The sequence below is a fragment of the Formica exsecta genome, unplaced genomic scaffold (assembly GCF_003651465.1).
Source record: "Formica exsecta isolate Colony F162 unplaced genomic scaffold, ASM365146v1 scaffold60, whole genome shotgun sequence".
Lineage (NCBI taxonomy): Eukaryota > Metazoa > Arthropoda > Insecta > Hymenoptera > Formicidae > Formica > Formica exsecta.
The window spans coordinates 427941-455842 of NW_021853281.1; the positions used below are offsets into that span (position 1 = coordinate 427941).

Genomic DNA, 27902 nt, shown 5'->3' on the forward strand with positions numbered 1-27902 from the left:
TCTTTCCCTCTTTTTCATCCTCTTTCTCTTCCCTCCTAGTTCCATCTCTCTCCATCTCTGGCAGCAGTATTTGCGAACTACCCATACCCACGACCACGGCACGCCAGTCCGGAAACGTGGCATAAGAAACGTTATTGCGCCACTCCGCAGAGTTTCCTGGTATACGAGAGGCTGTCCCACCTCCTTCTCTTCTCCACCTCCCGTTTTCATTTCGTCCGACGACGTGCACCCGGAAGAGGCATCGGACATAGTGTATTACACGCCGAGTTTATAAGGTATATACCTCTTGTGTCCTTTCACATAGATCTTGCTTAAAATGATGTCGCAAAAATATCATTTTTAATCATAAATACCGTATTTACGGATCATGTAATAAAAAAGAGAACAATTTACCACGCCGATTGATTCTTCGTCATCAATCTGTTCCAATGCAATACGTAATAACGCATCAATATTCGATTATCCGAGTCAGCTGATTTTTAGATTTTAGATTTTCTCAACAAAGATCTTGGAGAATGGGCAATGTGAATTTAATTAAATATTTTTCCTTGATAAAAAATAAGACTTATTGAAAATGTTGACGTAAATTATATAGAATATATATAACGAAGAGTTTCTACAATATTTTTGACACGCGAGCATGGCGAAAGCTAGCAGCTCGTCGTTTTGATCCTGACGGCGGCCGCGAGTCCTATACCTGTTGATCCCTCGTCGGCGAACCCCCCCGTCCACATCCCCGTGTCGGGTCCGGCGCGGGCGAAGCGGCAGGGTAAATAACTGTCGGCGGAACAGCCCGGAATTATGCCGGCCGCTCTCAAAGAGCGATAAAATAAATCATGCTTCGCGAGGACACGCGCGTTGCGGCTGTATCCACCTATCTCATCCACTCGCGCAATATCCTGTCGGCTTCGTAGTAGATAAGGGTGACGAAGGCGGCCGGTGGCATCTCTCGGGAAATCAGAGAAAGATGCACTGCGACTCGGAGGGTCATGCTACCCCTCTCACCCGCCATCTCTTTCTTACTCATTCTCTCGTCCTCTCGTACTTTTTCGCGACACGCATTCGACTTTTTCTTGTCTTTAGACGCTCGAACACGGGGTGGATCGGTTCGACAAGGGGCGCAGAAAACGAGAGGGTGGAGAAGAGAACGAAGAGAAGAAGAAGGAGGAGGAGAAGAATAGGAGCTTTTGCCGAGGAAGTGGATACCGCAATGCATTGGCGGCGCCGCGTTAAATTGAGTTTCTCACATAATTCGCTAGAGAGTTCACCGTTAAATTCGGTTATTGGATGCGCAATTGGGACCAGAATGCGATATAGATTGCGATGAGAAAAGAAGATGATTTTTAGATTATCTCATTGACACGAGTTCTTTTCAGTTAAATTCTTTATGTCCGTTTTTTCTGTATATTTATAATTTATCAGATATAATTCGCAGTTATCGATAATTCGATTACGATAAAAATTAATCTATGAATAATTCATATTACTAGAAAAATTGCTGCAATAATGTAATCGCGATTGAGATGAGACGTTTGCCTGAATGCTTTGTTTGCTTTATAAACTTTTCCTTTCTGCAGTATAATTGTCGGAAGATAATAAAATTACATCCAATAAATTCATAAGGCAAAAACGGAATCAAAGGAATGAAATCCAAGCCACTCTTTTATGCGCTAACTGTTTAATTTAAAGGTAATTAAGATTATTTTGCTCTCAAAAGAACGACATTTGATTCAATAGATTTTTCCATATTTTTTCAATAAATTTTTAAAGCAGAATTAGTAAAGGATTAGACGAAAATAAGCCAAAAAAGATTTTTTACAATAAAAAAATTATTCCAATACATTTCTCGCGACAGCCTTCATATTTCTATGTAATTTATGAATAAACGCAAACATATATGTATGTATGGAATCATTGCAAACAAAATAAATACATAATTAATATTATCGTTATTTTATCTGTATTCACCAATCGATGTATCGCCGTTGTATCTGTATTATACTGCTCACTGACGGCTGTATTGCTTTCCAGATATTTCCATGCAGTGCCAAATCCACCTTGATAAAAAAACAAAGTTAATTAGAATCTATTTCTTATAGCAATACCGATATTTTCACACATGCGAAATTTACTATTAATGGATAAAATACGTGGAATATATGGCGTGATTTGCTCGTCATTCCGAAATAACGTAATTTGTCGTGATTATACGGTTAATTAACACCAATCGACATTCCTTCACTGATAAAATTTACTGCTGTAAAAATGCGCGGGAAAAATATAACGCGCGAAACTATGACGGCCATTTTGAATAGCAAAGAACGTAAACGATCGCGATTAATACATTGTGAAAAATATATAAAATATCACTTTCTCGAAAAGATTGATAATAAGAACGATACTTACCAATTATTTACCATCGTTTGCAGTTAAGTTTAAACACAATGCAATCGTGACGCAATCTCGGCCGATACTTTTTCTCGACGTTCCCGACATTTGTTTATACGCGGCGATCGACACTCGGCGACTGACGAAGACACGCGATTGTATTCAGATTATAACGCGCGTTTATCGCCACGGCTTCTGCCGCTAACCTCAGGACAAAGCGTTGACTGATCGCGGGCCCGTGTGTTTAACGACTGATAAACATCGATCGCTATTATTTACGAGGCACTCACTCTCGACGTAATCACTTTTGATACACGCTCCATACTTTTCCTCCCGAAGTTTGTTGTTAAATTCAAGACGAAGTATCCACTGTCCCTACCTCACGTCCATAGACATAGTAAACATAGACTGCGTACTTTGACGCTATTTTCGTTTCGAAGCGTTTGATGAACCAATCAGAGCGAAGAATTTTGCACTTCGAAACGAAAATAGCATCAAGTGAAATGTAGCTTTAATCATATGTAATTCGGTAGAAAATAAAATTAGAAAGAGAACGCAATATGATTCAGGAGTTTGTTTATCTTGATAGATACGCGGAGTTTATGTTTACTATCTCTATGTTCTATATTTTCTCTCTCTCTCTCTTTCTCGTGTGCTCACATTCCATATCCGACCAGATATTAATTCCATTAAATCGAAAATTCGCGTCATTATAATATAATCGAAATAATTTTGCCTAATATTCTATTTTAGCGATAAATTTGTACTCTACATTCTTGTTTTCTTTGCATTTACAGCGGTTTATATATTGCATGAACGTGAAAAGTTTAGAAAAATTCGTTCGTATCACTGCCTAGAGACACGCGCGAATCACTTACAAATTCATTAAATACTTGCCAAGTTTCTCAAAGCATTTCCGACTGAAACGAGTTTAGTCCGTCTAATAAAGTAAAATGTAGTAAATAATAAAATAAAGTAAGTAAGTAATAAAATAAAGTAAAATGTGATACATTAAGTATGTTCTACAATCGCTTTTATTGAATTTTTATTAGATGATTCTGACGTGATATCAAAACAGGAATAACATCAGAATCTTCCGACGATTCGACAGATCTTTGCTAATTAATATATTATTTACTTTTCGATTTAATTGCGTATATACGTATGTAGCTTTTACAGATTGTCGAAATGTATCGGGAGCGCGTTATAGACTCGTCTTAAAGTACGACATAGAGCCGTCTTAAAGCAGATGCGATACAGTTTATACGTCACGAGCTCGCTTCCCCTTCCCTTCGATTCCGGGAATCGCTCAGCGCGACGCGTATCTGTATGTATGTGTGTCGTATGTGTGCGTCCAGCAGTAGCATGTATATCGCATATCCTCGAGTCGAGCTAATTCCAGGAATGGATCCACGATGTTTTTATAATCTTTTCTCAAATCGTCGAAAACGAATGCGAATGTATGTATATGGATAATATTATAATATGTAGAATATTATCGGATGATCGTAACTCGTGTTATGTCTTCTCTTTTTCTTTTAATATAACAGGAATAATTCTTTCTTAATTATCGCTCTTTCTCTCTCTTATAAAAAATTATTGCTCTAATAATTGCTCAATAATATCAATAAATTATTTATACATAATAATAACTCTCATCAATATAACGTTCGTAATAGTTGCGAAAGTAAATCAATCGAAAATAAAATATTGCTAACAGTTTTTCCATAATGATTCGAAAATCGCCGACGCGTTTTCCGCGTTCTTTCCGCGCAAGTAAATACGCGTAGAAAATATAATATTTAATCGTGCGTTTATTTAAATTTATGCAATCGTAATCGACTATATTCTGATGATTTTTATTTGCGAGAATAAATATAATTTTGAAGCAAAAAACGCTTTATATTATATTCTCTATTAATTCATGTTCATACACACACACACACACACACACACACACACACACACACATAAAACACCACACACACACACACACACACACACACACACACACACACACACACACACACACACACACACACACACACACACACACACACACACACACACACACACACACACACACACACACACACACACACACACACACACACACACACACACACACACACACACACACACACACACACACACACACACACACACACACACACACACACACACACACACACACACACACACACACACACACACACACACACACACACACACACACACACACACACACACACACACACACACACACACACACACACACACACACACACACACACACACACACACACACACACACACACACACACACACACACACACACACACACACACACACACACACACACACACACACACACACACACACACACACACACACACACACACACACACACACACACACACACACACACACACACACACACACACACACACACACACACACACACACACACACACACACACACACACACACACACACACACACACACACACACACACACACACACACACACACACACACACACACACACATAAAACACGTAATGTGCGAAGTGAGCGCAAATTCCCGGGATTACGTGCGTTATACGTAATCATGGTAAGTTGACAGCGCTAGTCAAGACAAAAATGAAAATGTGATACCATTTAAGCCGAATATCGTAAAAACATTTCTGCCACACAATCTGTATTGTATAAATTTTCTAATTCTCTTTCTCTCTCTTATATCATATATATTTATATGTATATATATTTATATATATTTATATATTTATATTTATATTTATCTCATATATATTTATATATTTATACATTATATACGCACACACACTTGGATGTGTGAACTGAAACTAAATTGATTGCCACAATTATATAAATTTATTAAATACATATGTATATTTAATATAATATATAACATATAATTTCATCGCAATAATTGCGTAATAAAGTTAATCATTTTATTGTATTTAAAAATCATAGTATATAAAAATGTGTTGAACAATGTTCAATTGTGATTAATTTATTCGTTTGTCGTTTATGTTTTCTCTATATATTTTTCTTTTAGATGCTATGATTTTTAGTACAATTAAAACGAACATTTTTGGCCGATCAAATGGTGGTATCAGAGCGTAAAGATTTAACACTATTATTAAGTTCGAGATATTAATTGCATCGAAATACGCAACAAAATATAATTAATTTCTTTTAAATATTAATTTAATTAGAATATTAATTTTTAACATTTCGCGATAACGAAATTCATTAATGTTACGGTTTTACATTAATATTCTCTATTGCCAGCGAAATTTCCGATAATACTTTATAAATCGAAATAAAATCGACATATAATTCTATCGTAATATTATAAGACATAAGATCATACGCCGCTGGAATGAGAGACGCGATAACATAACAACAACAAATGTCGCGCGCGGCGCCCACTTTTTGTTGACTAGCGTAGTCACTTGAGTCTATATTATATTGCGTTTCGGGACGAGTGGACGACTTGAAGTCAGTCGCGTCGTAGCCTCGTTATGTCGAACATCTCTCCGTCCCGTACACGTACTTTTTCGATTTTAAAGTGGCGCTACGCGTATCGGGAGTGATATATCGGATCGAATTAACGTACGATGAGTGTTGAGTGTTGATAAACATGCGTCACGATCGGGATTAATAATATTTTTCGAGATTTTCTAGTGACGCGCGTATCGTCGCGAAGTTGTCTCACCTTCCCTCCTTTTCCGTTAGTATTTATGTATCGGAGCGTATCGTACGTTCAACGGATATCGGGAGTGCGTGTTTCGCCTTGTTAACTTAAAATATGTATACGTATCATACAAAGTATCGGTAGTGCCGTACAAAGTGTCGGGCGTTTGCTGTATCGTGTTAATTAATCCGCGCGATCATTAGCCGGCGTTTTCCGTTCGATTCGTATTCACGCGAGTATGTCCAGAGAAATCGATGAGAAGATGGCGGCCGTTGGATTTTCCGGTAATTACTTTTATTTTTGCGTAATTACGTATTTAATTAGATATCTTTTTTGCTCGGAATGTGATTTGATGGAATTTATTTATTAAATAATAATTAATGAGATAGCTTTAGCTAGACAAATAAAGCAGATAAATTAGCTTTATATAACTAAATCGTTAAATCGCGAATATTATGCGAAATAAATAATAATGATAAAAATATTTTTCTAACGATGTTACGTGGCCGGTATATATTCTGTATATATAGACCATTGCGAATTTAATGCCATATTGTACGTCGTCAAAGTTTCCTCTCGACGAGGAGTGCTCATCTCTCCAGACAGCGTGAGAGATGATGCAATGAGATGACAAACCCGCGAAACTTTGGCGGGCTGTTCAAACCCGCGGTCAAACGAACATTTGCAACTGCTTTCCGTCGACAACGACAGCGCGAAAACACTCGACTACTACTATATTCGTGCAGTATGTACCCTCCACGTGGTGAGTCCTCCTGCGTGCGAGGAGGCGAGGACGAGTCTCGAGGAGGCTCTTTCGCCGTTTCTACCGGGTGCGCACGAAATACATAATGCCGCGAATATGTACCGTCCGATGGTCGTTGTATAGGGCTGTGTGTGTGCGTGTGTGTGTGTGTGTGTGTGTGCGTGCGCGATGCCGAACACGAGAAACCACTCAGGCCAACTCGTCTGGCGTGCGTTTGCAGAGACGACTCATTCGTGTGTATATTCATTTTCCTTCTCGCTCTCCCTTTCCCTCTGTCTCTCTTCCTCTCTTCTTTTTCTCACTTTCGGATCTATTCGGATTCGCGTGTGTAGCGTGACAGAGGGTTGAAATAAAAGAGCGTTCTCTCGGACGACTCGCGTCCTCGAGTACCCTGGAGTTTATCTCATTTTGTTCCTTCGACTTCAGAGTAACCGACATCAGGGGAAATCTTCGTGGATCTTTCCCCCTAGTAAAGATCTTCGTTTGGCACGATAATGAAATCGGAGAATCGGGTTTTTCGTGTGGAATATCGTTTTTATTAAGCACGAAATATGTTCGTTTTTTGCGGAATGATATCATTTCTTGTTATCCGCCTGTAATTTCATCGATAAATTTCAACGCGTGATTACATCAATATGAAAAATTCCTGAAAATGTAAATCATTTAACTTTGAGAATCTCTTATATCGCTATTTTAAAAATTGACAAATTTAATTATATGTATTATAATAATTTCCAATTATTAAATCTAATTTTATCTCAAATATTTTTCCGAGAGCATTTAAAAGATAATAATATTTTATTTCATCCATTTAAATATTTTCTATCATTTATTTAAAAACTGAGCAATGAAAAATAGAATTTTGCATCGAAATATCTATTACAAAAATAGCATCGATCCTATAATATATTTCTCAGCTGCAGCAAATATCGAATAAAGAAGTCGCAATTAACGAACTATTTATCTCGTCGAAGAGATGAGCGTCGCGATAGTCCGGCTAATTGCCGAGATTTGTGACTCTGCGTAACCCGAAGTTTCTCTGCGAGGGAAACATAGTTTTCGCGCAAGTTAAAGGTGTTCTTTTCGTTTTGTGTTCCAGGTATCTTTCGTCTAATGCAGTGGCCTCTCCCGTCCGGCGAACTTTATGAAAACTCCGGTAAGTGTGGCGCGGATTCTCGCACAATTTTCCCTCGTTACAGAATGATATATACCAACAGCTCTGCGCACGGACTAATGGCAAAGTGCTCCCTTCGTTTTCACGCGTCGCGCGCGCGAACTATCGGGAAACTGTTTTGTTTCCTCGGAAAATAGCACGGTCTCGCGATGCATCATATGCAGGAAATAATGACGAAAGATGGTTCATATACAATTTATATACTGGATTCCGATATAGGTTGAGTTTCTTACGAAGGACGCATTTTACTTGAGCGAATTAAATTATTTTACACGGCTTATATCGATTCTTAAATGCGACTTATCATTCTTCGTATAATGAAAAATCTGTGCACTGCAACTTATACATCGGATAAATTTTACAATCGTCATTTTGTATTTTAAATCATATATTGAGACGAACGATTTAACATTAAGATGTGATAGTAAATCAATGATAATCACGCGTTGTAATAATGGCTAACGTGATTTATAATCACTCGAGTATACCTAACGCGAAGCTTAAAAGGCGACTCCGGGATAACTTCTTAGATTAGATTCTCAGGCATGTCGCCAAATTCGCATTCTTGCGCGGCCATTAAACGAAGCTTGGCTGTTATAAAGCGCTTTTGATAAAGCCTTGCTACCGTTCCCCTGCCTCTATCTGCCAAAGGCAGTCTCTGATAATTAAGTCGGACCCACAGCGACCGTCGCTTTCCATTGTGCCGGGCAAATGGGCTGTTTAGCCCGGATACATGACTCTATCCCCGGTTATTGTGCATGTACAGGCGCAATCGATCACCGACCCACATCTCTCGGTCCCTCAATTCCTCCTCTTAATCCTCCTCCTCTTTCTCCTCCGTAGTTTCCCTTTTGCACCCTCTTTGCCGACCAATGGACCAGCTGCTACCCCTTTCTCCGACCTCGAGTATTATCAAAGTTTTGATAGGCGTACGGAAACGTTTTCCGCCGCGATATGTAATTTTAACGGATCTTACGAAAACATATTCACCCGGATTGACTTATTTTTATTTTAGAGTTCGCCGAACGGAAATAACGAAACAATATTTTTATATAATTTTCATATTTATCCTTGCACAAATATTTTCTACATACAAGAAATGCGTACAGATTCAAATCTCCTAATGAAATTCGAAACAAAATCGTTCGGAACATAAAAGCTATCTTTGTTTAATTGTGCGAGAAACGCCGATATCAGCTTCGCAATATGACACAGTTCAATAGACAGAGGTCGTCGATCGGCAAATACCAGTAAACGCGAAATTCGATCTACCATATTCGAGAACATCGGACGGTCGACGTATATCCTCTCCCCTAAGACGCAATGTGGGGCGACAGTCGCGAGGAAACGGAACGAAAATATTGTTCCACGAAGAGACATTTCGGCGATGTTACTCGCACCCCCACGGAAGGTATCCGACTCGAGGGTGGAAAATCCAGCCGAAACGAATTCGCGAAAATCTTCTCCGGGGAATGGACGTCTCCGAAACGCGCATCGCCTTCTCCAAGTTTCTTGCGAGAACTCTGACACCGGAGACACTTTAAAAACGTGCCCGGACTACCTGAGAGCCGGGTATGCACTCTCGCGATAACGACTCGCTCGTGCTCGAACGGGGAAGAGACAGAGAATTGGATTCCTTCATTTTTATTAATACGGAATTACTTCCCTTCCGTCGAATTCATTCCTCTTCGCGAAAAACGCGTCGAAAATCGCATTCTTGTCGCGAATGAAATTCATTTTTTCGTATGTTCATCAATGTTTCTGTGTCTTATGAATATGAGTAGATCCATTTATTACTTGCATAATATTCGGGCAAGATTATACATTCTTATATAATTATAAGCCTTGATATGTGTGACAAATAATTTTACGAAGGATATTTTTTGACGATATCAGATTTTTCTAATTATATTAATAATGTATTTCATATATGTCATTTGAAAATGTTTCTGGTAATTCTTAATTACCACAATGATTAAATAAGGATCTCTTAGTTATGATTTAACATTTTACGATTTAACGACTGAAATATCTCGCAAAGTTAATAGTGCTTAATCATTAAACACGCAGTCTCCCTCGTTCCTTGACGAATAATGTCTCATCTAGTATGACAAAGATACACGGTGTCTTGTTACGATCGCGTGGAAAATCCAGTTTCGACGAAAACTTTTGGCACGGCGAACACTCGTGACACATCGTGCATTTTCCGTACGTGACAGGAATGTACGCAACGTGCTCGGTCACGACTACGCGACGAAAAAGTTTTGGGTAGGAAGGACATTAATTATTATCGTTTCTCGTTAACGCGAGTGCGATCGACATCGCAAGATGAACGTTGAGCAGTACGTCGTTGATCGTCGTCTCGTCATTAAGCCTCTCTCTCTCCTTTGTCTATCGATCAGATTCGGGAACCACCTGCCGCTTTCAGAGTCAACCTCGTTCCCGAGGAATTACACGATGTTTGCGGCAGATGCGCCGATGCATCGGTGAATAATAGCATCCTCCTTGGTGCGGAAAGGGTTGTCACGAAATCTTCAAACGATAAATTAATCCGGAGATTAATTAGCGGCAAATAGAACGTACGTCCGAATCGCGTGTGTGAAAATAAATTTGTAATATTTATTATAAAAATAATTTCATTTTCAATGAGAGAGAGAGAGAGAGAGAGAAAATGGAGAGAGAGAGAGAGAGAGAGAAAATGGAGAGAGAGATGATAATCGTATAAAATCGATGTGTATAAATTTATTTCGCAAATAATTATTTTAATTATTAATTTTGAAAAATAGACTGGGCCAAAGCGAGTGAATTTATTTTTATTTGATTTTATTATTTCGCGTATGCTTTAGTGGTTTCGAGAAAGAAAATATAAAATATGGTACACAGAAATGCACGCTTCTGCCTATCGTTCGCATTGGTACAGCGAAACATTTGTCTACTCGGCGTCCTCATGATTTATGGCGGTATTATTCGCACCCAGCTACGCTTTCAATAAAATAACATCGATATTCTTCGAGTGGCATTATTGAGACGAATTGTTTTCATCGTATCTAACGTTGCCTCGAGTACGCAAATTTTTCGTAGTCCACGCTCGTTCGACCGTCATCAATATCCAGCGCAATATCGGCATCTGTTCATTATTATTCATTACTATTGCCTATAAATGATGTATACATATTCCGAAATTATATAGCGTGAAATATATCACGAAAATAAAATCTCGAAACATACATACACAACACCACATAGAGATAAATATAAAGTTTTAATACGACTAGAATTAGCATATGTGTACACAAACGTTAATCTTATCTTTAATATTTTTCTTTTTTTAATTTTTATTGAATTTTATTACATTACTATTTCATCTCTTTTAATGTCGTTTAATTAAAGTCTCAATAAGCCTAAATGTATTAGATAAATAACGAAAAAATATCCTGAAACGATTAAGAATCATATGCACATTAAGACTTGTTGTTGACAGTTATATATCTTCTCTAAATTACATATATTTTACAATTATCAGACACAGATTTGAAAATTGGTTGTGAAAGGATAGCGGGCTTGATTTAATTTATTAGTAATTTGCGCGAAAACTAGATTTGTTCCATTAGTACGCTTCACTCAAGTATACTGGAAGCACATTATGCCGCCATTTACGTTTGCAACATAAATTTTCCCATTTGAAATTTGTCATTAATTACAAACAAATGGCGATCTGACCCGTTTTAATTATAACGCAAGTTTCCACTTTTCATTAGAAAAGAATATGATTTCTATCTCTCTCATATGTATTTTACTATGCTTCGATAATATAAATTAATTTTTCTTATTTGTATTTTTACAAAGTTTTCTTTTTAAAGACTATTAATATGATAAAATATGATTTTTATGACAAAGATTATTGCGCATTATGATGCTTTACCTGACGTTTATCAAGCATCTCTTAATCCATCTCAGTAATAACGCCAACCCCAATTTAAGTTCCCAAACAATTCCCAAGCTTCCTGCAAAACTTGGAAATCAGATTTCTGCCTACATCCCAAGACGATTTGCGAAAATTTCGCGAAGTAATTCCCACGGTAGTAATTTTGTCAACGAACGCCGTATCCCTTAAACGAGGTGTTTATTTCGAAAGTGACGTAAATCGAATTTAATAAGCCTGATATTGTACATCTAATATTAAATGAATATTTTAAATCATTTATATATACAATATCTAATGCAGCAGAATTTCTTCAAGAAACTTTTCATTCATCTTTTGACATTAAATTTGAATTGATTTTTTTTTTAGCATATAATTTTTGTCGCAACTTGTCAATGAATATTTTGATAATTAAATGTAAAGTAAAAGATTTCCAAGAAAGAGCTTATCGAAGGGCCATTTCTCGGCAAAAGTTTTTTTTTCCCGGGAAAAAAAAATTTTTAATCCGATCCCCTTTGTTTCACGGACGAGCCAATTGTCGTAAGAACCGAGCCGGGATTGCGGCGAACAGTTCGGCACACTCTCTCCACGTGAGAATGAGAATAGTTAGGAGTTTTCGGCCGGCTGAGGGCTGGTCGGATTAATCTGCATATTACCATCCACGACGGGGCCATTTGCATTCCCGAGACGGAATACCTGCAGTGCCGGCGTCTTCCGTCGCGTGGCGACGACGTGCCAACGATCCCGTAATGATCGCAATGACAGATGCGGTCGCGGTGCGGTCGTGTCGCACGTGCGTAGAAGGCCTCCGAGTAGCCGTTGAAAGATTCAATTAACGCTCTAAGCAACGCTTACAATCCGCCATTATCAAAAACTTAAAAAGAGAGAGAAGAGATTTAGATAAAAAAAATATCAAGTATTTGTTTACTCTGTCATAAATTATATCTCACAAAACATAAGCTTGGTCTTCTTTTGACATTCCGGAACGATGTTTCGCGAATTTTTTTTCGCGTCGAATGCTTTTCCGTTCGTTCGCCGTTACTTGTCTTTTCACGCGTATTTTTCATTCGGTTTGTCAAATTTTTCCGCTTGTCGCGATCTCGCTTGTTCTTTGTTTTAGAATTCAACCTTGTTCCTTTTATTCTTTCCGTGACTTTTTCCTCCGCACTTCTTCAATCTCCCCCAGCGGATTAGGAGCTCAAAGCGCGCCGTCTTCTTCGGCGTCGTTCGTATCTGTTTCGTGGTGGGACAAACTGTTCACCGTTTTCTTCGAGCGCGAATTTATGGTCAACTGCCGGCAAACTAACCGGAAAAGCGGCAGAGAAATGCTAAGATCACGATCACTTTACGTGGAGAATTAATATCGTCATATATATAATTTCTCAATAAGATGATAAAAATTTTAAAAATTCCAAGAAGTTTGACATAGATTCCAGAAAAATATAGCTTAAAGTTATTAATTTAATCTTTCATTGATAGACAGGCAATTGAACAAAAATAAATATTTCGAATTTTCTAGATTTTTATATTTTAAAGTTAAATGGAGAAGTTTATCTCATATTTATCGTCCTCGACCGATATAATAAATTGGTGGGATTCAGTACGATGATATCAGAAACGGAAGAGTTCGATAACGAAATTAATAAGAGTGTATCCTCGCGATCGCGTTTCTCTCTGCAAAGTTATTGGAGAATCGATTCGTGCTTTTCACGTAATTACCTATTGCGAGACGAGAAAGAAGCCGCGATATCGATTAAAACGCTCGATGAATTTTTCGAGGAGTCGCGAGTTGCATTAAAATGTCAAAGCGAAAGCGAACTCTCTGCCAACTCTGCTTTTCCTCTTAAACCTCTTTTAAATTTATTTTCTCACTTTAAAAAATCGAGCCAAACTTTTCGTGCTGCAAAATATAAAAAAAAAAAACGTGACTCGAGATTCCATTAGAGCGCCCGATTTCTCTTACTTTGCGGTCTTCTAACGAATTAAAAAAAAAAAATTACGTTTGGAAGAAAACTACGTTATGGCATATCTTTAAAAAAGAAAGATATGGCAAGAACGGTGTTTTTTGCGCAAGATAGTAGAATTTTTTAAACTTTGCGAACAATGCAAGCCCGGCGAATTCGGTGCTTCTACGTTGTCGCGCGCCGTGGATTAACCCCTTTACTACCGCCGTATTAATGAAGCGAGGGTGTAAAAGCGGTGGATTATAAAACTGTCCGCGACGGATTTGCAGACGGGAGCGATTATTACAGTCGGCAGCGCGCTTTTATGCGGAAGTAAGCGTCATCGCGGCCATTTTTGCAAAAGCACCTTTGCACTTGATGAGTTGGTCTAATTATCGTCCTTAGGATAAAGATGTTAGCTTAATAGACTGACGGTTACATTCACGAAAATAGGTAGAATGAAATAAAGTTGCATTTCGAGTAGAACGGGCGATAAAATGTAATACTTTAAAGTTAAGAAATACGAACAGGCATCCTGCAGTTTGTGCAAGATTATTAATTTGTTTTGATTTCGATTTACGCGCCACATTTAGCATTATTTAATGAAAATTATATGGCTACATTTACCGCTAAACATGAGATGCAAACACGAACAATTGTTGTCATATGTAAATATATTAATCTGTCGCATGTTCAACGTATTACGCTATATTTATCCGCAGCTTTAATGAGACAACGATGCATTAATATATAATGAGCTGGATGGACTATGAGCAATTAATCTAGTTTCGATCGATTGACTACATAATTAATAAATTCAACTCCGAATTATCCGCCCTCGTGGCTTCTCGTAAGCGATTAATTGTAAATTATATATGTATCAGCGTAATTTGGAGGATAATGCATTTTTCTTCTCTTTTTTATTTACGATTTGCGAAAAATCAACTTTTAGCAATTTCGACTTTTTTCTATTGAGATATGATCGGATATAGCGTCTTTCCTAAATAGCAATCCTTTATCCTATATCTTGAACGTTCTCAAAGACACACAACCTCGGTAGTCGAGATGAAACGGTCTCTATCTTTGACGTATGATAATTCCGACGAAAATTCAAATTTTGATGCGGGCATCAGAATGGCGGACGACAAGAGTCGAGCCCGAGTATCTTTCATCGGAACTCCCGCGGGAGTCATCCTGCCGGCGAACCCGCCCGAATTCACCGACAATTTTGGGGAAACCTCTTAGCCACGTGGGACATACGCGGGTGCCTGAGTTTCCTCCACGTTCTCGTTTTGAGAACCGTAAACTAGAACAAGCCGCCGTGTCCTCTCTGTCTTCTCCGAAGTGTGACGAAGTGCTCTAGAGTCCTTTCTCCTCTCCTTATGTCCAAACTCTCCTCTTCAACGCCTCTCTTTCTCATTCCGTCCTTTTCCCTCTGCCCCCCCCCCCCCGTCCTCTCCCGCGCTTTTCATCCGCGGTCCCCACGAGATTACCTTGATTGTTGCGCAAGGTGGCAAGTTTCCAACATTCCGCATTAACACGACTTCCACATCATTAACTTCTCGGCATTTATATGTTGCGATTTAATTAACACTTATAAACCCGCGATGAAGCTAATATCGAAGTTCCGTACTGTATTAGCTACTTGAATTTGCGAAGCTGAAAGTTACGTTTGCTATAGATGAGTTTTCAATTGATATTTTGATAAGACTGCAAAAATCTCATTCACGTCTTTTTCGGAACAAATGACTCGTATAAAGGCATCTTATTTAATACGATTTCGATAACATAATTCATTATTCGCTTTTATTAGATTTCAAATTTGCGATTCTCATTACTACGCCGTCGAATTATTCGCTCCCTTCTCTCCCTATTCTCATCGGATTACTGTTCCGTCCATTAAAAATCTCCGAGCCCGAGAATAAACGTGATGGCGCACCTCGGGATCGCTCAATTAACGAAGCAATTGTCCGCATCGTCGCTTACGCCCGCGGTCTATTACCGGCCGTTGCAAAAACACGTGGCGCATAATCGCGACGCGGGCTTAAAAATCGATCCTATTCTAAAATAACGCACCTCTCGGAAGGTGCCTCTGCGAGCGGAGCGATTTTCGAACAACAAGAGAGCAGCGCGCGTGTAAAGATTCGTTTAAAGCAATTTTTTTTTTTTTTTTTTTTTTTTTTGATACGGTACGATAATAGTACTCGTTGCATGTTTACAGAGAACAACATCTGAAAATAAATTTTTAAAAATACGGCATGTTCATAGACGGAACGAGAGAAGGTGATAGAGAGAGAAGCGGGGGAGGGAAAGCCGAGGTCAATTACGATTGAGCGAATTCGTGGGAGGCTCAAAGGAAACGCGACGCGGCGGAAACGAAGGTTTAATCTCGGTTATATGAACGGCGGTAGGTGCGAAGCGTTACGACGGGCACGGGCGCACAAAAGGTGTCGGGATGGACTGCATTTTATCGGGCGCGTTTTCACAGGGTTGGAGGGTTGGTGGTGGTCGGTCGACTGCGCGAGTTTGCGGCCGACAGCATGAATGTTTGATGGAGTGAGCCGGCGGATCGGAAGTGCCGGAGAGTCGTCTCTCTCTCTCTCTCTCTCTCTCCCTCTTTCTCTCTCTTTATCTATCTATTTATCTCCATCTCTCTCTTTCTCGCCGTCCGATATTACCCGCGATAACGTCACTCGTCGATCAAATAAAGGGACTTGGCGCGGCGAGAGAGCCGACACAGAGGGTCGGGGAAGGGATGAGGGTTTCAAGTGACGGACAGGTTACAAGGTTGGAGCCGCGCAGAGCCGTGATTCGTTTCCGCGAGGGGATGACTCTCGGTAGGATTCGGAGCTTAAATTCGTCGCATTCTCGCTCTCTGTTTCTCTCTCGTTCCTTGAAATTCATGCGAGTTTAATTCGCGCGCACGCGAATTCACTCTCCGGTCGAGCGTACGCGAAGTAACTCCCTATCGATCGTCGCGTCGTGGAAACGTGTATTTTCTGTTCGCGAATTAAAACGGTTCGCCGCGCGCGCGATGCTTTTGTTACTGTTTACCCTGACCGAGTTTTTTCCATAGTTATTTTTTTTTTATTCTTTGCGCTTTATGTGTATGTATGTGTGATAAAGGGACCCCGCTACTCGGAACATCCTCTATCACTGTTTTGTAACTGCGCCATTTTATCGTAATTACGTTCCAATTATCGAAGAGCATAGTTCCTTGGGAAACTTCTTCACGTAGGTGCAAATACGTCGTTCGTCGTTGTTATCCTGTTTATAATGAAGACGATAATTTTTGCATGGATCACGTGATTATGTTTTATGCTCGGCTAGCGTAATAATAATGTGTAATAAATATAGTTAAAAGTAATTGTCATTACGTTAACGCAATCTTTCTTAAATATACCGATGTTATTATAGTTTAAGAAAAGCTAGTGAACATTGTATCAACAAATTTTGTATATAACAGGTAATATAACGTTTTATAACCATGTCGTATCTGAGTAATTAAGCTGTGAAAATTCTGTTAAAACTGAAACTTTGAAATTATTTTTTTCAATATTAAAAGAAGTTTTTTTATTACCGTAAAGTCACTTCTATTGGCGTAATTTTACCTTATTTTACGACATTGTTCTGAGCAATGTATCTTGCGTATATCTTTAAGTTCAAATAACTCGCGTTTATTGCACTTTTAAAGACAGGTCTCTCTGCATCATAAATGAAAACAATTTATCACAATTATCTTATGGATTTTTATGGATAGTAATTATTTATTTTTTTTGACGTCATTTCTTATTCAAGATTTATTTCCCATGTAACATACATTGTTCGCAATAGACTGCGTAGCGCTGCGTGTGAAAAACAGGAGTATTTTTTTTGCACATTATCGTCATCGTGTTTAGTTTTGCATTGCCGACTTTTACCCCAGTAAAAACGCGACTTTAGTTTCCGTTAATAGATCTCTTATTATTTTGCACCCTTACGAGAATTGCCGTATGGTAACGAGTTGGGCACCACTGGACTGGCGCCAGGTTGGCTGGAACCTGACACGCGATCAATCAACCTGCTGCCTTGTCCCCTGGCTGGGTTCACCTCGCTTCGAACCTCCTCACCTGAGCAATTCGCATTCCCCACACGATATATGAACTTCCTGCAACGGAAAGATCGAGACAGGATTTACGACTGAAAGATCGATTGATGCTGATGTGCGTGTAAACAATATGCAACAAAAACGTACATTATATAATTATTATAAAAGAAAATAGAGAGGAAATTAATATATAACACTTTTACGTGAACGCTTATAAAAATAATATTAAGAAAATTTTAAAAGAGAGAGGAAGAGAGGGAGGAAAGAAAAGGATATATATATCGTATATTAGAAATATAGAGAACTTTAATTTTTGTATAATGATCATTGACATTTGAAGCAGTAATCAATATTTACGATGATACAATTATTCTCTTAAGTTATAGTCGAAATTATTAAGATGGCATATACATTTTCATTATTTGCAAGCCAAATATTATCGCCGACATTTTTTCAGAAGCAATATAGCAACTGTTTCGTCGAGAAAAATGGAATTTACATCGAAACAGAAATTTGCACGGAATGGAACGGCGGCGAGGCTTTATAGAAGCGTAGTTCGATGATGCATCAAATACATTTGAATTTATATTGGGCACCAGCTACTGCCTTCACAATCGTCCCTCCTTCCTACCTCCCCCTTCCCCTTCTTTCTCTTTCCAACCATCTCTAGCAAACCATGTAAATCCTCATGTAAATTCTTCTTTCGAGGGATAACCTCGACTCACTCGCAAATCCGATTGCCGAGCTATTGCGGTATCAAAAGCCATTTTCCTGTAATCTGCGATTCGTTGATGGCCGATACTCGTATATACACATACAGATACTATTGTTTATATTAATTTTATATCTCTGTGGAAAACTCAATACTTTCAGCAGAGTAGTCGCACGTGTATTGATTATATATCGATTTTTTTTTAATTACGAGATTAACATTGAGCCTTCTTTTATGTATTTTGACATTTTCATAAAGTACATAGCGCGCGCGCGATTCCAAATTAATTATTTATTTTATAAAACTGCTAGGTCGATGACATTATTTATAGACGATAAATAATTATTTAATAATTTTTTTTGATAAATATAAATTTCTCGAAACGATTTAATTGAATTTTAAGATAAAAATTCGAGAGAGATGGAGAGAGTTGTTTCCCTTTTGTCCATGAAAAAATGAATATTCTCGAGTCTTCGCTTGTGCGGATAAAGGTTAACCACGACAAGATCACCGTGTCAGATTACATAAACTGTTGTGTCCTGATTCTGTAGAGCGCGGCCGTTGCGTGTCCTGCGGAACCTGTGCGTCGTCTGCGTCGAGCAAAATCTCATTTGGCCGAAGGGCGAAGGGCACGGGCGAAGGACCGGATATACGGGGAACTGTATAGTACATGTAGAGGCGTATCTAGAGACGGGATAAAATTACGTTGAGTTTGTCGGCTTTACGAGCAAACGCCCGGCGACACGTCGACGTGCGGTCGGTGTAACAAGCAGAAACCAGTAAATTACGTCTCGCCTTACCTGAGCTGCGGCGTGATGCACACGACGAGCTCCATTTTAACTTAGGACGCTCGTGTATACCACGGCTATTCTTGCTTGAAACTTTAACGACGCCCACTGCCTCATCGTACGACGAGATTCGAACAGTGATGAAAAACGTTCCCCTGCGACAAATTACTCAAATTGCGAAACTTGTGTAGACTAATAAAAATTGTTAGATTATAAATGTGCGGACGCGACGCAATTTGGGAAGAACAAATCGCGAAAAACAAATGATAAGAAATTATTATTCGGGAAAAGTAGAAGAAAAAAAACGAAGAATGGCGAAAACCGTCTCAAAGGCCTGACAAAATTTTCCAAGCGGGATAATAAAGAATCGATGAAATGATATACATATATACACATAACACAACGCGCGCACACATACGTAGATTGTCAATAGCGCTTGAAAGAAAAGAAAAATTTTACGGGATTCTTTCGTTTTATATGACGCGCCTTCGGTAAGGTACGAAGGGTAAATGGGATCGATTCACGTGATCGCGCTCGTAAAATACACGCTAAACAAAAAAAGAAATCCTTTTTAGAGCGAGGGTGCCATGCGCATTTTACGAAACGTCGATCTCGAGTGCATCCCGGAATGCTTTATCTGAGACACAGAGCCTGTTCATTTTCCCCGGAGATATTCGCTAAAGCATGGATGGGATCTGCGCGGGCGGGATAGGGGCAACTAGCCATTTGCATTCAAATCAAAAATCTTAATGACGAGATTCTTGTCGACGGAGAGCCGACTTCGATTCAAAGATTCCGTCGTTTCGCAGCAGGTTGAAAAGGGAGGTCGTTTCCGCCCCTAATGTAATCAAGCAGCAAGGGGAGCTTTAGGGTGAAAAATTTGCCCGAGATCTCCGATGGCATGTTCCGTTCGCTTCCTTGAGTGATGTCGTATATCCTGCCTCTCACATTATTATTTTCATTATTATAATTGTAGAATTATAATTTGGTAACTCGGATCAAATTATATTCTCTCTCTTTCTGTTTGCATTGCAATTTACAAAGATTTGATTTAAAAAAAAAAAAAATACATGCGCATGTGTACGTGTATATAATTATTATCAAATGTCATCTCACTATCATTATAGGATCTCGAAAAATATTCTTATAAAATTTAGATTAACTAACGAGCGGTAAAGTTGTTAGATAAATGTTGAATAGTGAACTGTGTAGCGTCAAATTAACGTGTACAAATTTTTGCTTTAACAATAATTCATAAATACGAGGGCAGAGTGAATTAGTCCGGCATGGCGGCGGTAAAAACGTAATTAAAATTTTAAGCCACATACGACGAACGGTTGGAAAAATAAATGTATAACAACATTCTGAATAATTAACATCCTGTTAAATCGCTATGCTACATAATATACTTCATGCACACTTCAATGGGTGCAATGCAATTTTCGTTAATTTACCAGAAGTGATGGGTGAATACGATTTATGAGCATCAATGCAAAATATAATCTCATTTATTCATTTCAGATTTAATTTATATACATTATATACAATGCATAAGTTTGTTACAAGAAAAAGAAAGAAACAAGATTCTAATGATTACAAAACTTGATATATACTTATCAAATGTCATCATTAAATTTCTCCCGGCATTTTCTAAAAATAATTAATTAAATTATAAATTTCAACTTTTTGTAAGATTTATATATTTATCTCTCTCTCTCTCTCTTTCTTTCTCTCTCAATCTTTTACATTTTTATTAAATTTAATTATTACAATTATTGAATAACTCTTTCTAAAATTGATTGAATAAATATCTGTTCAATTAAATTTATATCTCAATGATTGTGGAATTTTGCTTTTGTCTCTTTATGAAAAACGATCCCGCATGAAAAATAAACTGATTAAAAATCATCAGCACGCGTTTATAAAATAAAACGCTGATTAAATGAAATTCCAATTGTTTTAATTAATCGTTCAACGGTCATCGAATATTTCTCTTTGTCTGCTATTCGATCAAGCGCCCTTTGTACGGCCGAGTCCCATTCCCGACAATTTCATCTTGATTATCATCGCGCTTGTCCCTTTGCACTATCGTGCACCAAGGAAGATCTAAATGGAATCCATCGTGAAACTCGCGCCGGGTTATTGTAAAGCTCCAAGGGCGATATCACGCGCGATCTATCTGACTTAAGTTTACCGTTTATAAGCCATCTCTGCGCGCGTGATGTTCGCGATTCTCCAAAGCCAGGTGATATCGAGTTCCTCTCTCAGATTTTCGCGAGTACGACCGAGATTGCAACCGGTAACGATGCGGCGACGATGTTTACCCAGACGCCGAGGGTGGAAACGATTCTCCAGGATTCGCGTGTACGTGCTCGAGGACTCTTTACAGTTAAGCTCGCACTCCGTTGTGTGCACGACTTCTTTCCGATGTTAATCGCGCGAGTATCGCAGAAATCGGTGAGAACACCCACGGGAAATACACTTCTTATGCAAGAATACATAAATCGACGGATAAATACATTTTAACAGATCAATAGACATTATTAACTTTTATTTTTAAATAAAATTAATGAAACTTTTATTTCTTTTTGATTTGCTTTATAGCAGATAAAAATAATCTTTGATATTATCTTAATAAAAGCCGTTTATACTTTATATAATTACTCTAATTCACGAACACACACCACTGCACCGTACGGACTATAAGATAAATAGCGTCGTGAAGATTAAACTCGTGAAAATTCGCGTCACTACTTAAGTATTAGCGGAAGCGCTAACATTTAACTTTTCGTTAGTTTTACGTGATCGCACTTTTAATTCTTCTCACAGAAGTCTCAAGTATATATATCCCGAGAAAAATATTTTTTAAGAGCAAGACGACTCATTGTGTGTCAGTTAACATTTTTTTTATCTGAAAACTCGGACTTTCATCCTTTACAACCAAACGGTATCAAAGAAGAGATGGTGAAACCGCACTTTGAAATAACATAGAAGTCGCGGTTAATCCGGTGACCGCAACGGGATAGTTGACGGGCGCGAAATAGTTCTTCGAATTCTGTGAGTCGTAAAATTTTCAGTGAGGACCTCCGTGGCAAAATCCGCTGCTGTGGCCCATAAATCACGGCCTGTTTTCCGCGGGATGGGTGGTTAAGACCGGTGTTTAAGGTCGCTTTATGAATGGCCATACGGCGAGGCGGAACGTATATCTCGTGCCGAGCGGCCGTACGTTTTGCGCGAGCATCCCGGCGGGGCGGGAGGGTGGTTGTTCCACTTTCGTACAAACGAAAGGGTAGACGATAACGATGGCTACCGCGGCGCCCGTTCGTCTGCCGCCCCTGGTCGATGCCTTCTTCCACCGCTCGCTCCCCGTCTCTTCACTACATTATCCGGAAAGTTGCCAGTACCGGTATCGCGATATTCCCGGTCGGTCGTGATTCATCCCGCTTAGTAATAGCGCAATTCCGCGCGAACTGCTCGCGGACTTGCGAACTTTGGTTCGGCGTTCGTGCGAATCGCGTGCGAATAACGAGGGGAGAGTTTTAAACCCGGGCACACACCCTCTCTGGTCTTTATCTACGATAATAATTAGAGCTTTCGTTTCGCGCGAAACGTATGCATGCGAATTTGTTTATCATGCGCGTCCATTAAATATATCGGATTAATTGAAATGTACGTTTGAGACAATTTTAATCATTTGTGTCTCAATCGCGATTAAAAATTATAAAGAATTTAATTTTTTCTTGTACTTGATTATTTTTGTATGTCTTTTGCAAATTTTTATGTGTTTGGCACAATTATAATACTATGAAATTGTTTAAATTATTACATAGTATTTACAAAAATTAAATAAATGTGTCCATTTCGGTGATTTTATGGAATTAATTGACATAAAACAGTAATGACATATGACAAAAAAGCAACGGCGTAGGATAAAGAAAAAATTTACGAACGTTAACTGTAATCATACGTCGCGTTTAAATGCATTTCCGTTTCGATGTTACAATACGCGCAAATATCACGATGTATTGACAGGCGGAAATGTATTGCTAATATTTACACTTGCCGCGCTAACCAATTTGATATATGTCAGATCGAAATCGAAACAGTATTTAATATCGATAATTGAAACTTTCAGATTTTACGATTATATTATGGGAAATATGTGCGTGTATGTATGTATGTATGTGTAGACACATATATATTTTGCAAATATCAATACAGATATTAAATCGAAATTTATTTTATATAATGTATTACACAATTATTAACAAATATTTAGTAGGAAATTATTATATGTGTGTGCAATGTATGTCATACAATTTTTAAATATATGATAGTGATAAGTCATTGATTAAGATCAAAATTAAAGGGCAGTCTAATACAAATTACATAGCGATATTAGAACAATTTTTATAACAAATTCTAATATTAATTTTTATTTGAAAAAAAGTTTTGTAGATATACGATGTGAAGATTGACATGACTTGAATATCTATCTTAATTGCTCTGTTAAATCCTGGTAATGCAACGTCATTCGTTTGTATTTACGATACATTTGATGCAATTCAGATTGATTGTTCGGTCCGTGAACTAGAAAATTATGCAGTTTCGATTTCGTGCGATGCCATTTCAGATACGAGCATTTTCCATGACACAAGGGTGCGATCTGAAAAGCGAGAGAAATGGACTTTTCTCTCTTACAATAATCCACGTGATTTTTCCACGTGATACTGTGCACGTGCATAGCTAACGCGTATTTCGCATTTTGATCTTAATCAACATTTTTTTTTTTTTTTTAACAGAAATATCCATTTTTTGAAGTATATTTTTTTGTGCAAACTTTTTATATTAATGCTATGTGTAAACCTGCAAGTTCTGCTGTCTATCGTGCTACTATTTTGTTCCTCATCTATCTACAAAGAAACAGATTCGCAAATGATACAAATGATAGCGCGCTTCGTCGCGAGGGTACCGGGAAGAACTCTGAATTACGGTGTAATATCATGAGCAAATTCCGGTCATGCGCTATATAAATGACATTATACATGTCTGCTCTCCCCCAAGTAATTTTCACGACAACGGTGACGCACGCGGAATCCCCGCGATCTCATAAGCCACGAGTATTATGCCGCTTGCTCTAACAAATACTCTCAAAGGATTTCCCTGTGATAATTTCGTCGTGTTTACCGTCCGTGATGCCGGCATGATCTTCGATTTTCCGCGAGAGATACAGCGTCGGTCCCCGAGTCGCTACGCCGCTGCGCGATGCCGCGAATTCCGATCCAGAATTTCAGGGACGCCGAAGTTTGGTGGGAATTTCTCGCGACATAATCTCGAGTCGCACGAGATGTAATCTCGTACGACGGGAATCCGTGCGTAGGCGATCGGATTAACGAGCGAGATGTTTTCTCTGTGCGTGTTTCACCTCTGATACGCCTTGCTTGGCTCGATGAAGGAAATATGTGTCTGTGTATCCAGGAACGTAGTTCTGATGCATTGTCTCGTATCTTCCTCGATATATAACATAGTCCTTCCATTGTTTCACAGCATATTCTTATATATATTGACGACAAAATATTATTTTGAAATATTTCTCGATTAATTGTACGTATATATTTTTGTCAGATTGTCAGATTATTCCATTAATGAAAATTAAAATCATATTAAATTTTAATTTCAAAATTGAAGAAAACTTACACTTTTATATAATAAAAAATAGTATTTAAATTACATCTTCTTTCTTTTAAATATCCTTTCTTTTAAATATATATATTTTTTTTCATTTATAATATTAAATAAATCAATCATAAATCACACAGTCAATCATAAGCAGTCAATCATAACCTGTCATATATCTTAACTTTTTAAATTATTAAGAACTTTTAATTTATAACATGAAAATAAAGCCGAATTTATTTATTGGATGATTTCGTAAAAACTGTCATATCTCTGCCATTTATCACTGCCGGGTGCATCGGACGCTTATCACAGCGTTGTCGCCGTGAGATCACTCGATGCATTCACACCCGCGCCAAGCCTGACGTCATGCATCGCGTCGAGTGATGGTCGGCTCCATGGGAATGCCTCCCCACCCATTGGATCACTTCCGGTTTTCTGTCTGTCACACTCCATTTGCGCCGTTTCAGTGACGCATTGTCGATGTCCGCGACCGAATGTGTTCGCGTATCCTCTCTAAGAAAATTCTCTGAAATTCCGCAATCTGTGTGACATTTCTCATCGAAAGATCCACATCGTCTATCACGAATATCTTGTCTAATATATGCATGAGAAAATGGTGCGTGAATTTAACTGTTTGGATGCGGAGTGTATTGTTGGGAAGATACATCAGATGATAATTGAAGATATTTTTTTTTTTCAATTTAAGGAACTTCTCTCTGAATTTTATTAGAGATGAGTAACGTGCAAACAACATATATTTATTAGTAAAAAAGATTAAATCTACGTTACTATAATTGAATTGATAAACTTAGCTTAATTTAGGTAAAAAAACCAAGCCAATTAAATCGAATCTCTGTCAGTTAGATTGTTTAAACGCCTTCGCTTTTGAACACCCGTTATCTCCATTATCTCGACATACCGCGGCACCGCCTTCTCGTTACTCCATTCGATTTGTATTTCATCGAAACTTGATCTATGGGTGGGATTAATTTGCGTATATTTCACGATAATTGTGCGCATTTACCGTCTGAGAGAGACTGTATTGTTCCTCGGTTGTTTCGCGTTCGGTATTATCTTCTACCCGGTTCCTTTGTTATCGCGACTTGAAACTTGAAATTTTGTTCTCCGTCGCGACTATTATATCTTTGCGCCTCGTTCTTCTGGTTTTGATGTTCACAAAATTATATATTTAATGTCGCTTCGCGACAACTTCGACAGTGCGACGTCCTTCGCCAGGATGCGCGCACATTAACGAAACGGGTGTCCTATGATATTCACGGCGCGGAACGTCATGTTATGCATTCTGCATAACAAAGTTTAACTCCATAAAGTTCCTACTGCCAATGGAACTTTTCAAATCCCGTATATACAAAACCAGAATGCATACGTATTCTGTATGTGCACATAAATTTTTCTCAAAAAGAAACTGACTTTGACACGCAAACAGGGTTTATTTTCTTGACTGCGTCATATAGACGTGAAGATTTACGTCAGAATAAATAAATGTAATAATGAAACACTTTGCATGGTCTGCGAAGTTCACGGTAGAATGGAAGAAAAATGCGTCCTACGTACAGAGTTGCACTTTATAGCGTATCGATTCATTTTCTAAAAAAAAATTAACTGATGTGAGCAGATTTACGTCGATTTGAAAAGCACAAGAAAGTTCTCGAATTATTTGACATTTAAAATTATGAAAGTAACATATTTTATTATTAATATATTTGTAATATCGATTAGTTTTAATTATTTTTTTAGAAAATTTTACGATGACATTTTGAAGGCCTTTTAATCTTTTGCTACATAATTATTCTTGCTGTAGCAATCTTAACTCATTTAGTTAAATACAATCGGTGACTTGCTTCCTTAGATGTAAAAAAAACTCTCGCTCGACTCTTGTAAAGCTCAGTCCACCGACTTTTTCATCGTGAAAAGTCGCGAAACACTCCTCTTCGCACTGGCGTCTCGTCCCATTTCTTACTCCGTTAACCTTTGAAACTCGCCGCAAGTTTCGCAATTAATTCCCCGATCCTCGAGGACGTTCCATCTCCGCTCGTATTAATCGAAGCCACTGCGCGGTTTGCAGATAGTCGACATCGAGGCGGCGCCAAGGTCACGAGGGAGGAGCTGAGGTCATCGCGGCATCTATGTTGTGCGGCGAACTCCTGAACGGTGGCTTCGTCAGTGCCGGAGCGGTACCGGTGGTTCCCTACAGTCTCCCAGGAGTCTGGTTACCCGGTTGCCTGCGTGCTACCAGTCCACGCCTATTGACCTCACCTTATCTGACCCTGCTGGCCGAGCTTCTGGCCGCGGGCCGCCTCGAGCTGCGAGACGATCTTCTGGAGTTGATGGATCTGGCAAAGAGGAGCCATCAGGCTCCGACCGACAACAACGGAGCACCCGAGCTCGACCTTGATCTTCACGCCGACGACATCGACGAGATCTTCTTGGGTGAGTACCTATATTTATTCAAAAAATGCCTCTAAAGAGGCTATGACTTGATAATATCAAGTTGATGATATAATTCGATAAGACAGTCGGTCAAAGAAATGATTAAGCGCGGATTGTTTGATATGTTTCAACGTCCCGGATGTCGAAATTGTAACGCGATTTAGAACAGCGAACACGCCCATTGCATTATTACTTGAGTCGGAGGTCTGGTCGACTGAAAGGATCGGAGGTCGCACATATAATGCGGCTGACGCGTGTCGTGGGTGTACACGACG

At 38.6% G+C, this 27902-nt stretch overlaps 1 protein-coding gene and 1 long non-coding RNA gene across 7 annotated transcripts in view; one reads left to right on the forward strand and one right to left on the reverse strand.

Moving 5' to 3' along the window:
* LOC115242501 overlaps positions 1-2699 on the reverse strand; it is a 3432-nt gene extending 733 nt beyond the window's left edge. The window contains exons 1-2 of the long non-coding RNA XR_003885058.1: positions 2407-2699; positions 1969-2057 (exon numbers count right to left, since the gene is read on the reverse strand). This is a non-coding gene — a long non-coding RNA (uncharacterized LOC115242501). The remainder of the gene's footprint in view (positions 1-1968; positions 2058-2406) is intronic.
* The window catches only part of LOC115242500 (protein Fe65 homolog), a 169091-nt gene that overhangs the window by 44601 nt on the left and 96588 nt on the right, over positions 1-27902 (forward strand). For 2 of the 6 annotated variants that reach the window (XM_029818825.1, XM_029818822.1), the window contains exons 1-3: positions 5927-6392; positions 7971-8027; positions 27263-27627. In XM_029818825.1, coding sequence (XP_029674685.1) covers positions 27324-27627 — 304 coding nt within the window. In that variant the 5' untranslated portion in view covers positions 5927-6392; positions 7971-8027; positions 27263-27323. Of the gene's footprint in view, positions 1-3829; positions 3849-5926; positions 6393-7970; positions 8028-27262; positions 27628-27902 lie in introns of those variants that run through there. The other 4 variants (XM_029818827.1, XM_029818828.1, XM_029818824.1 and 1 more) reach the window with 3 other exon arrangements.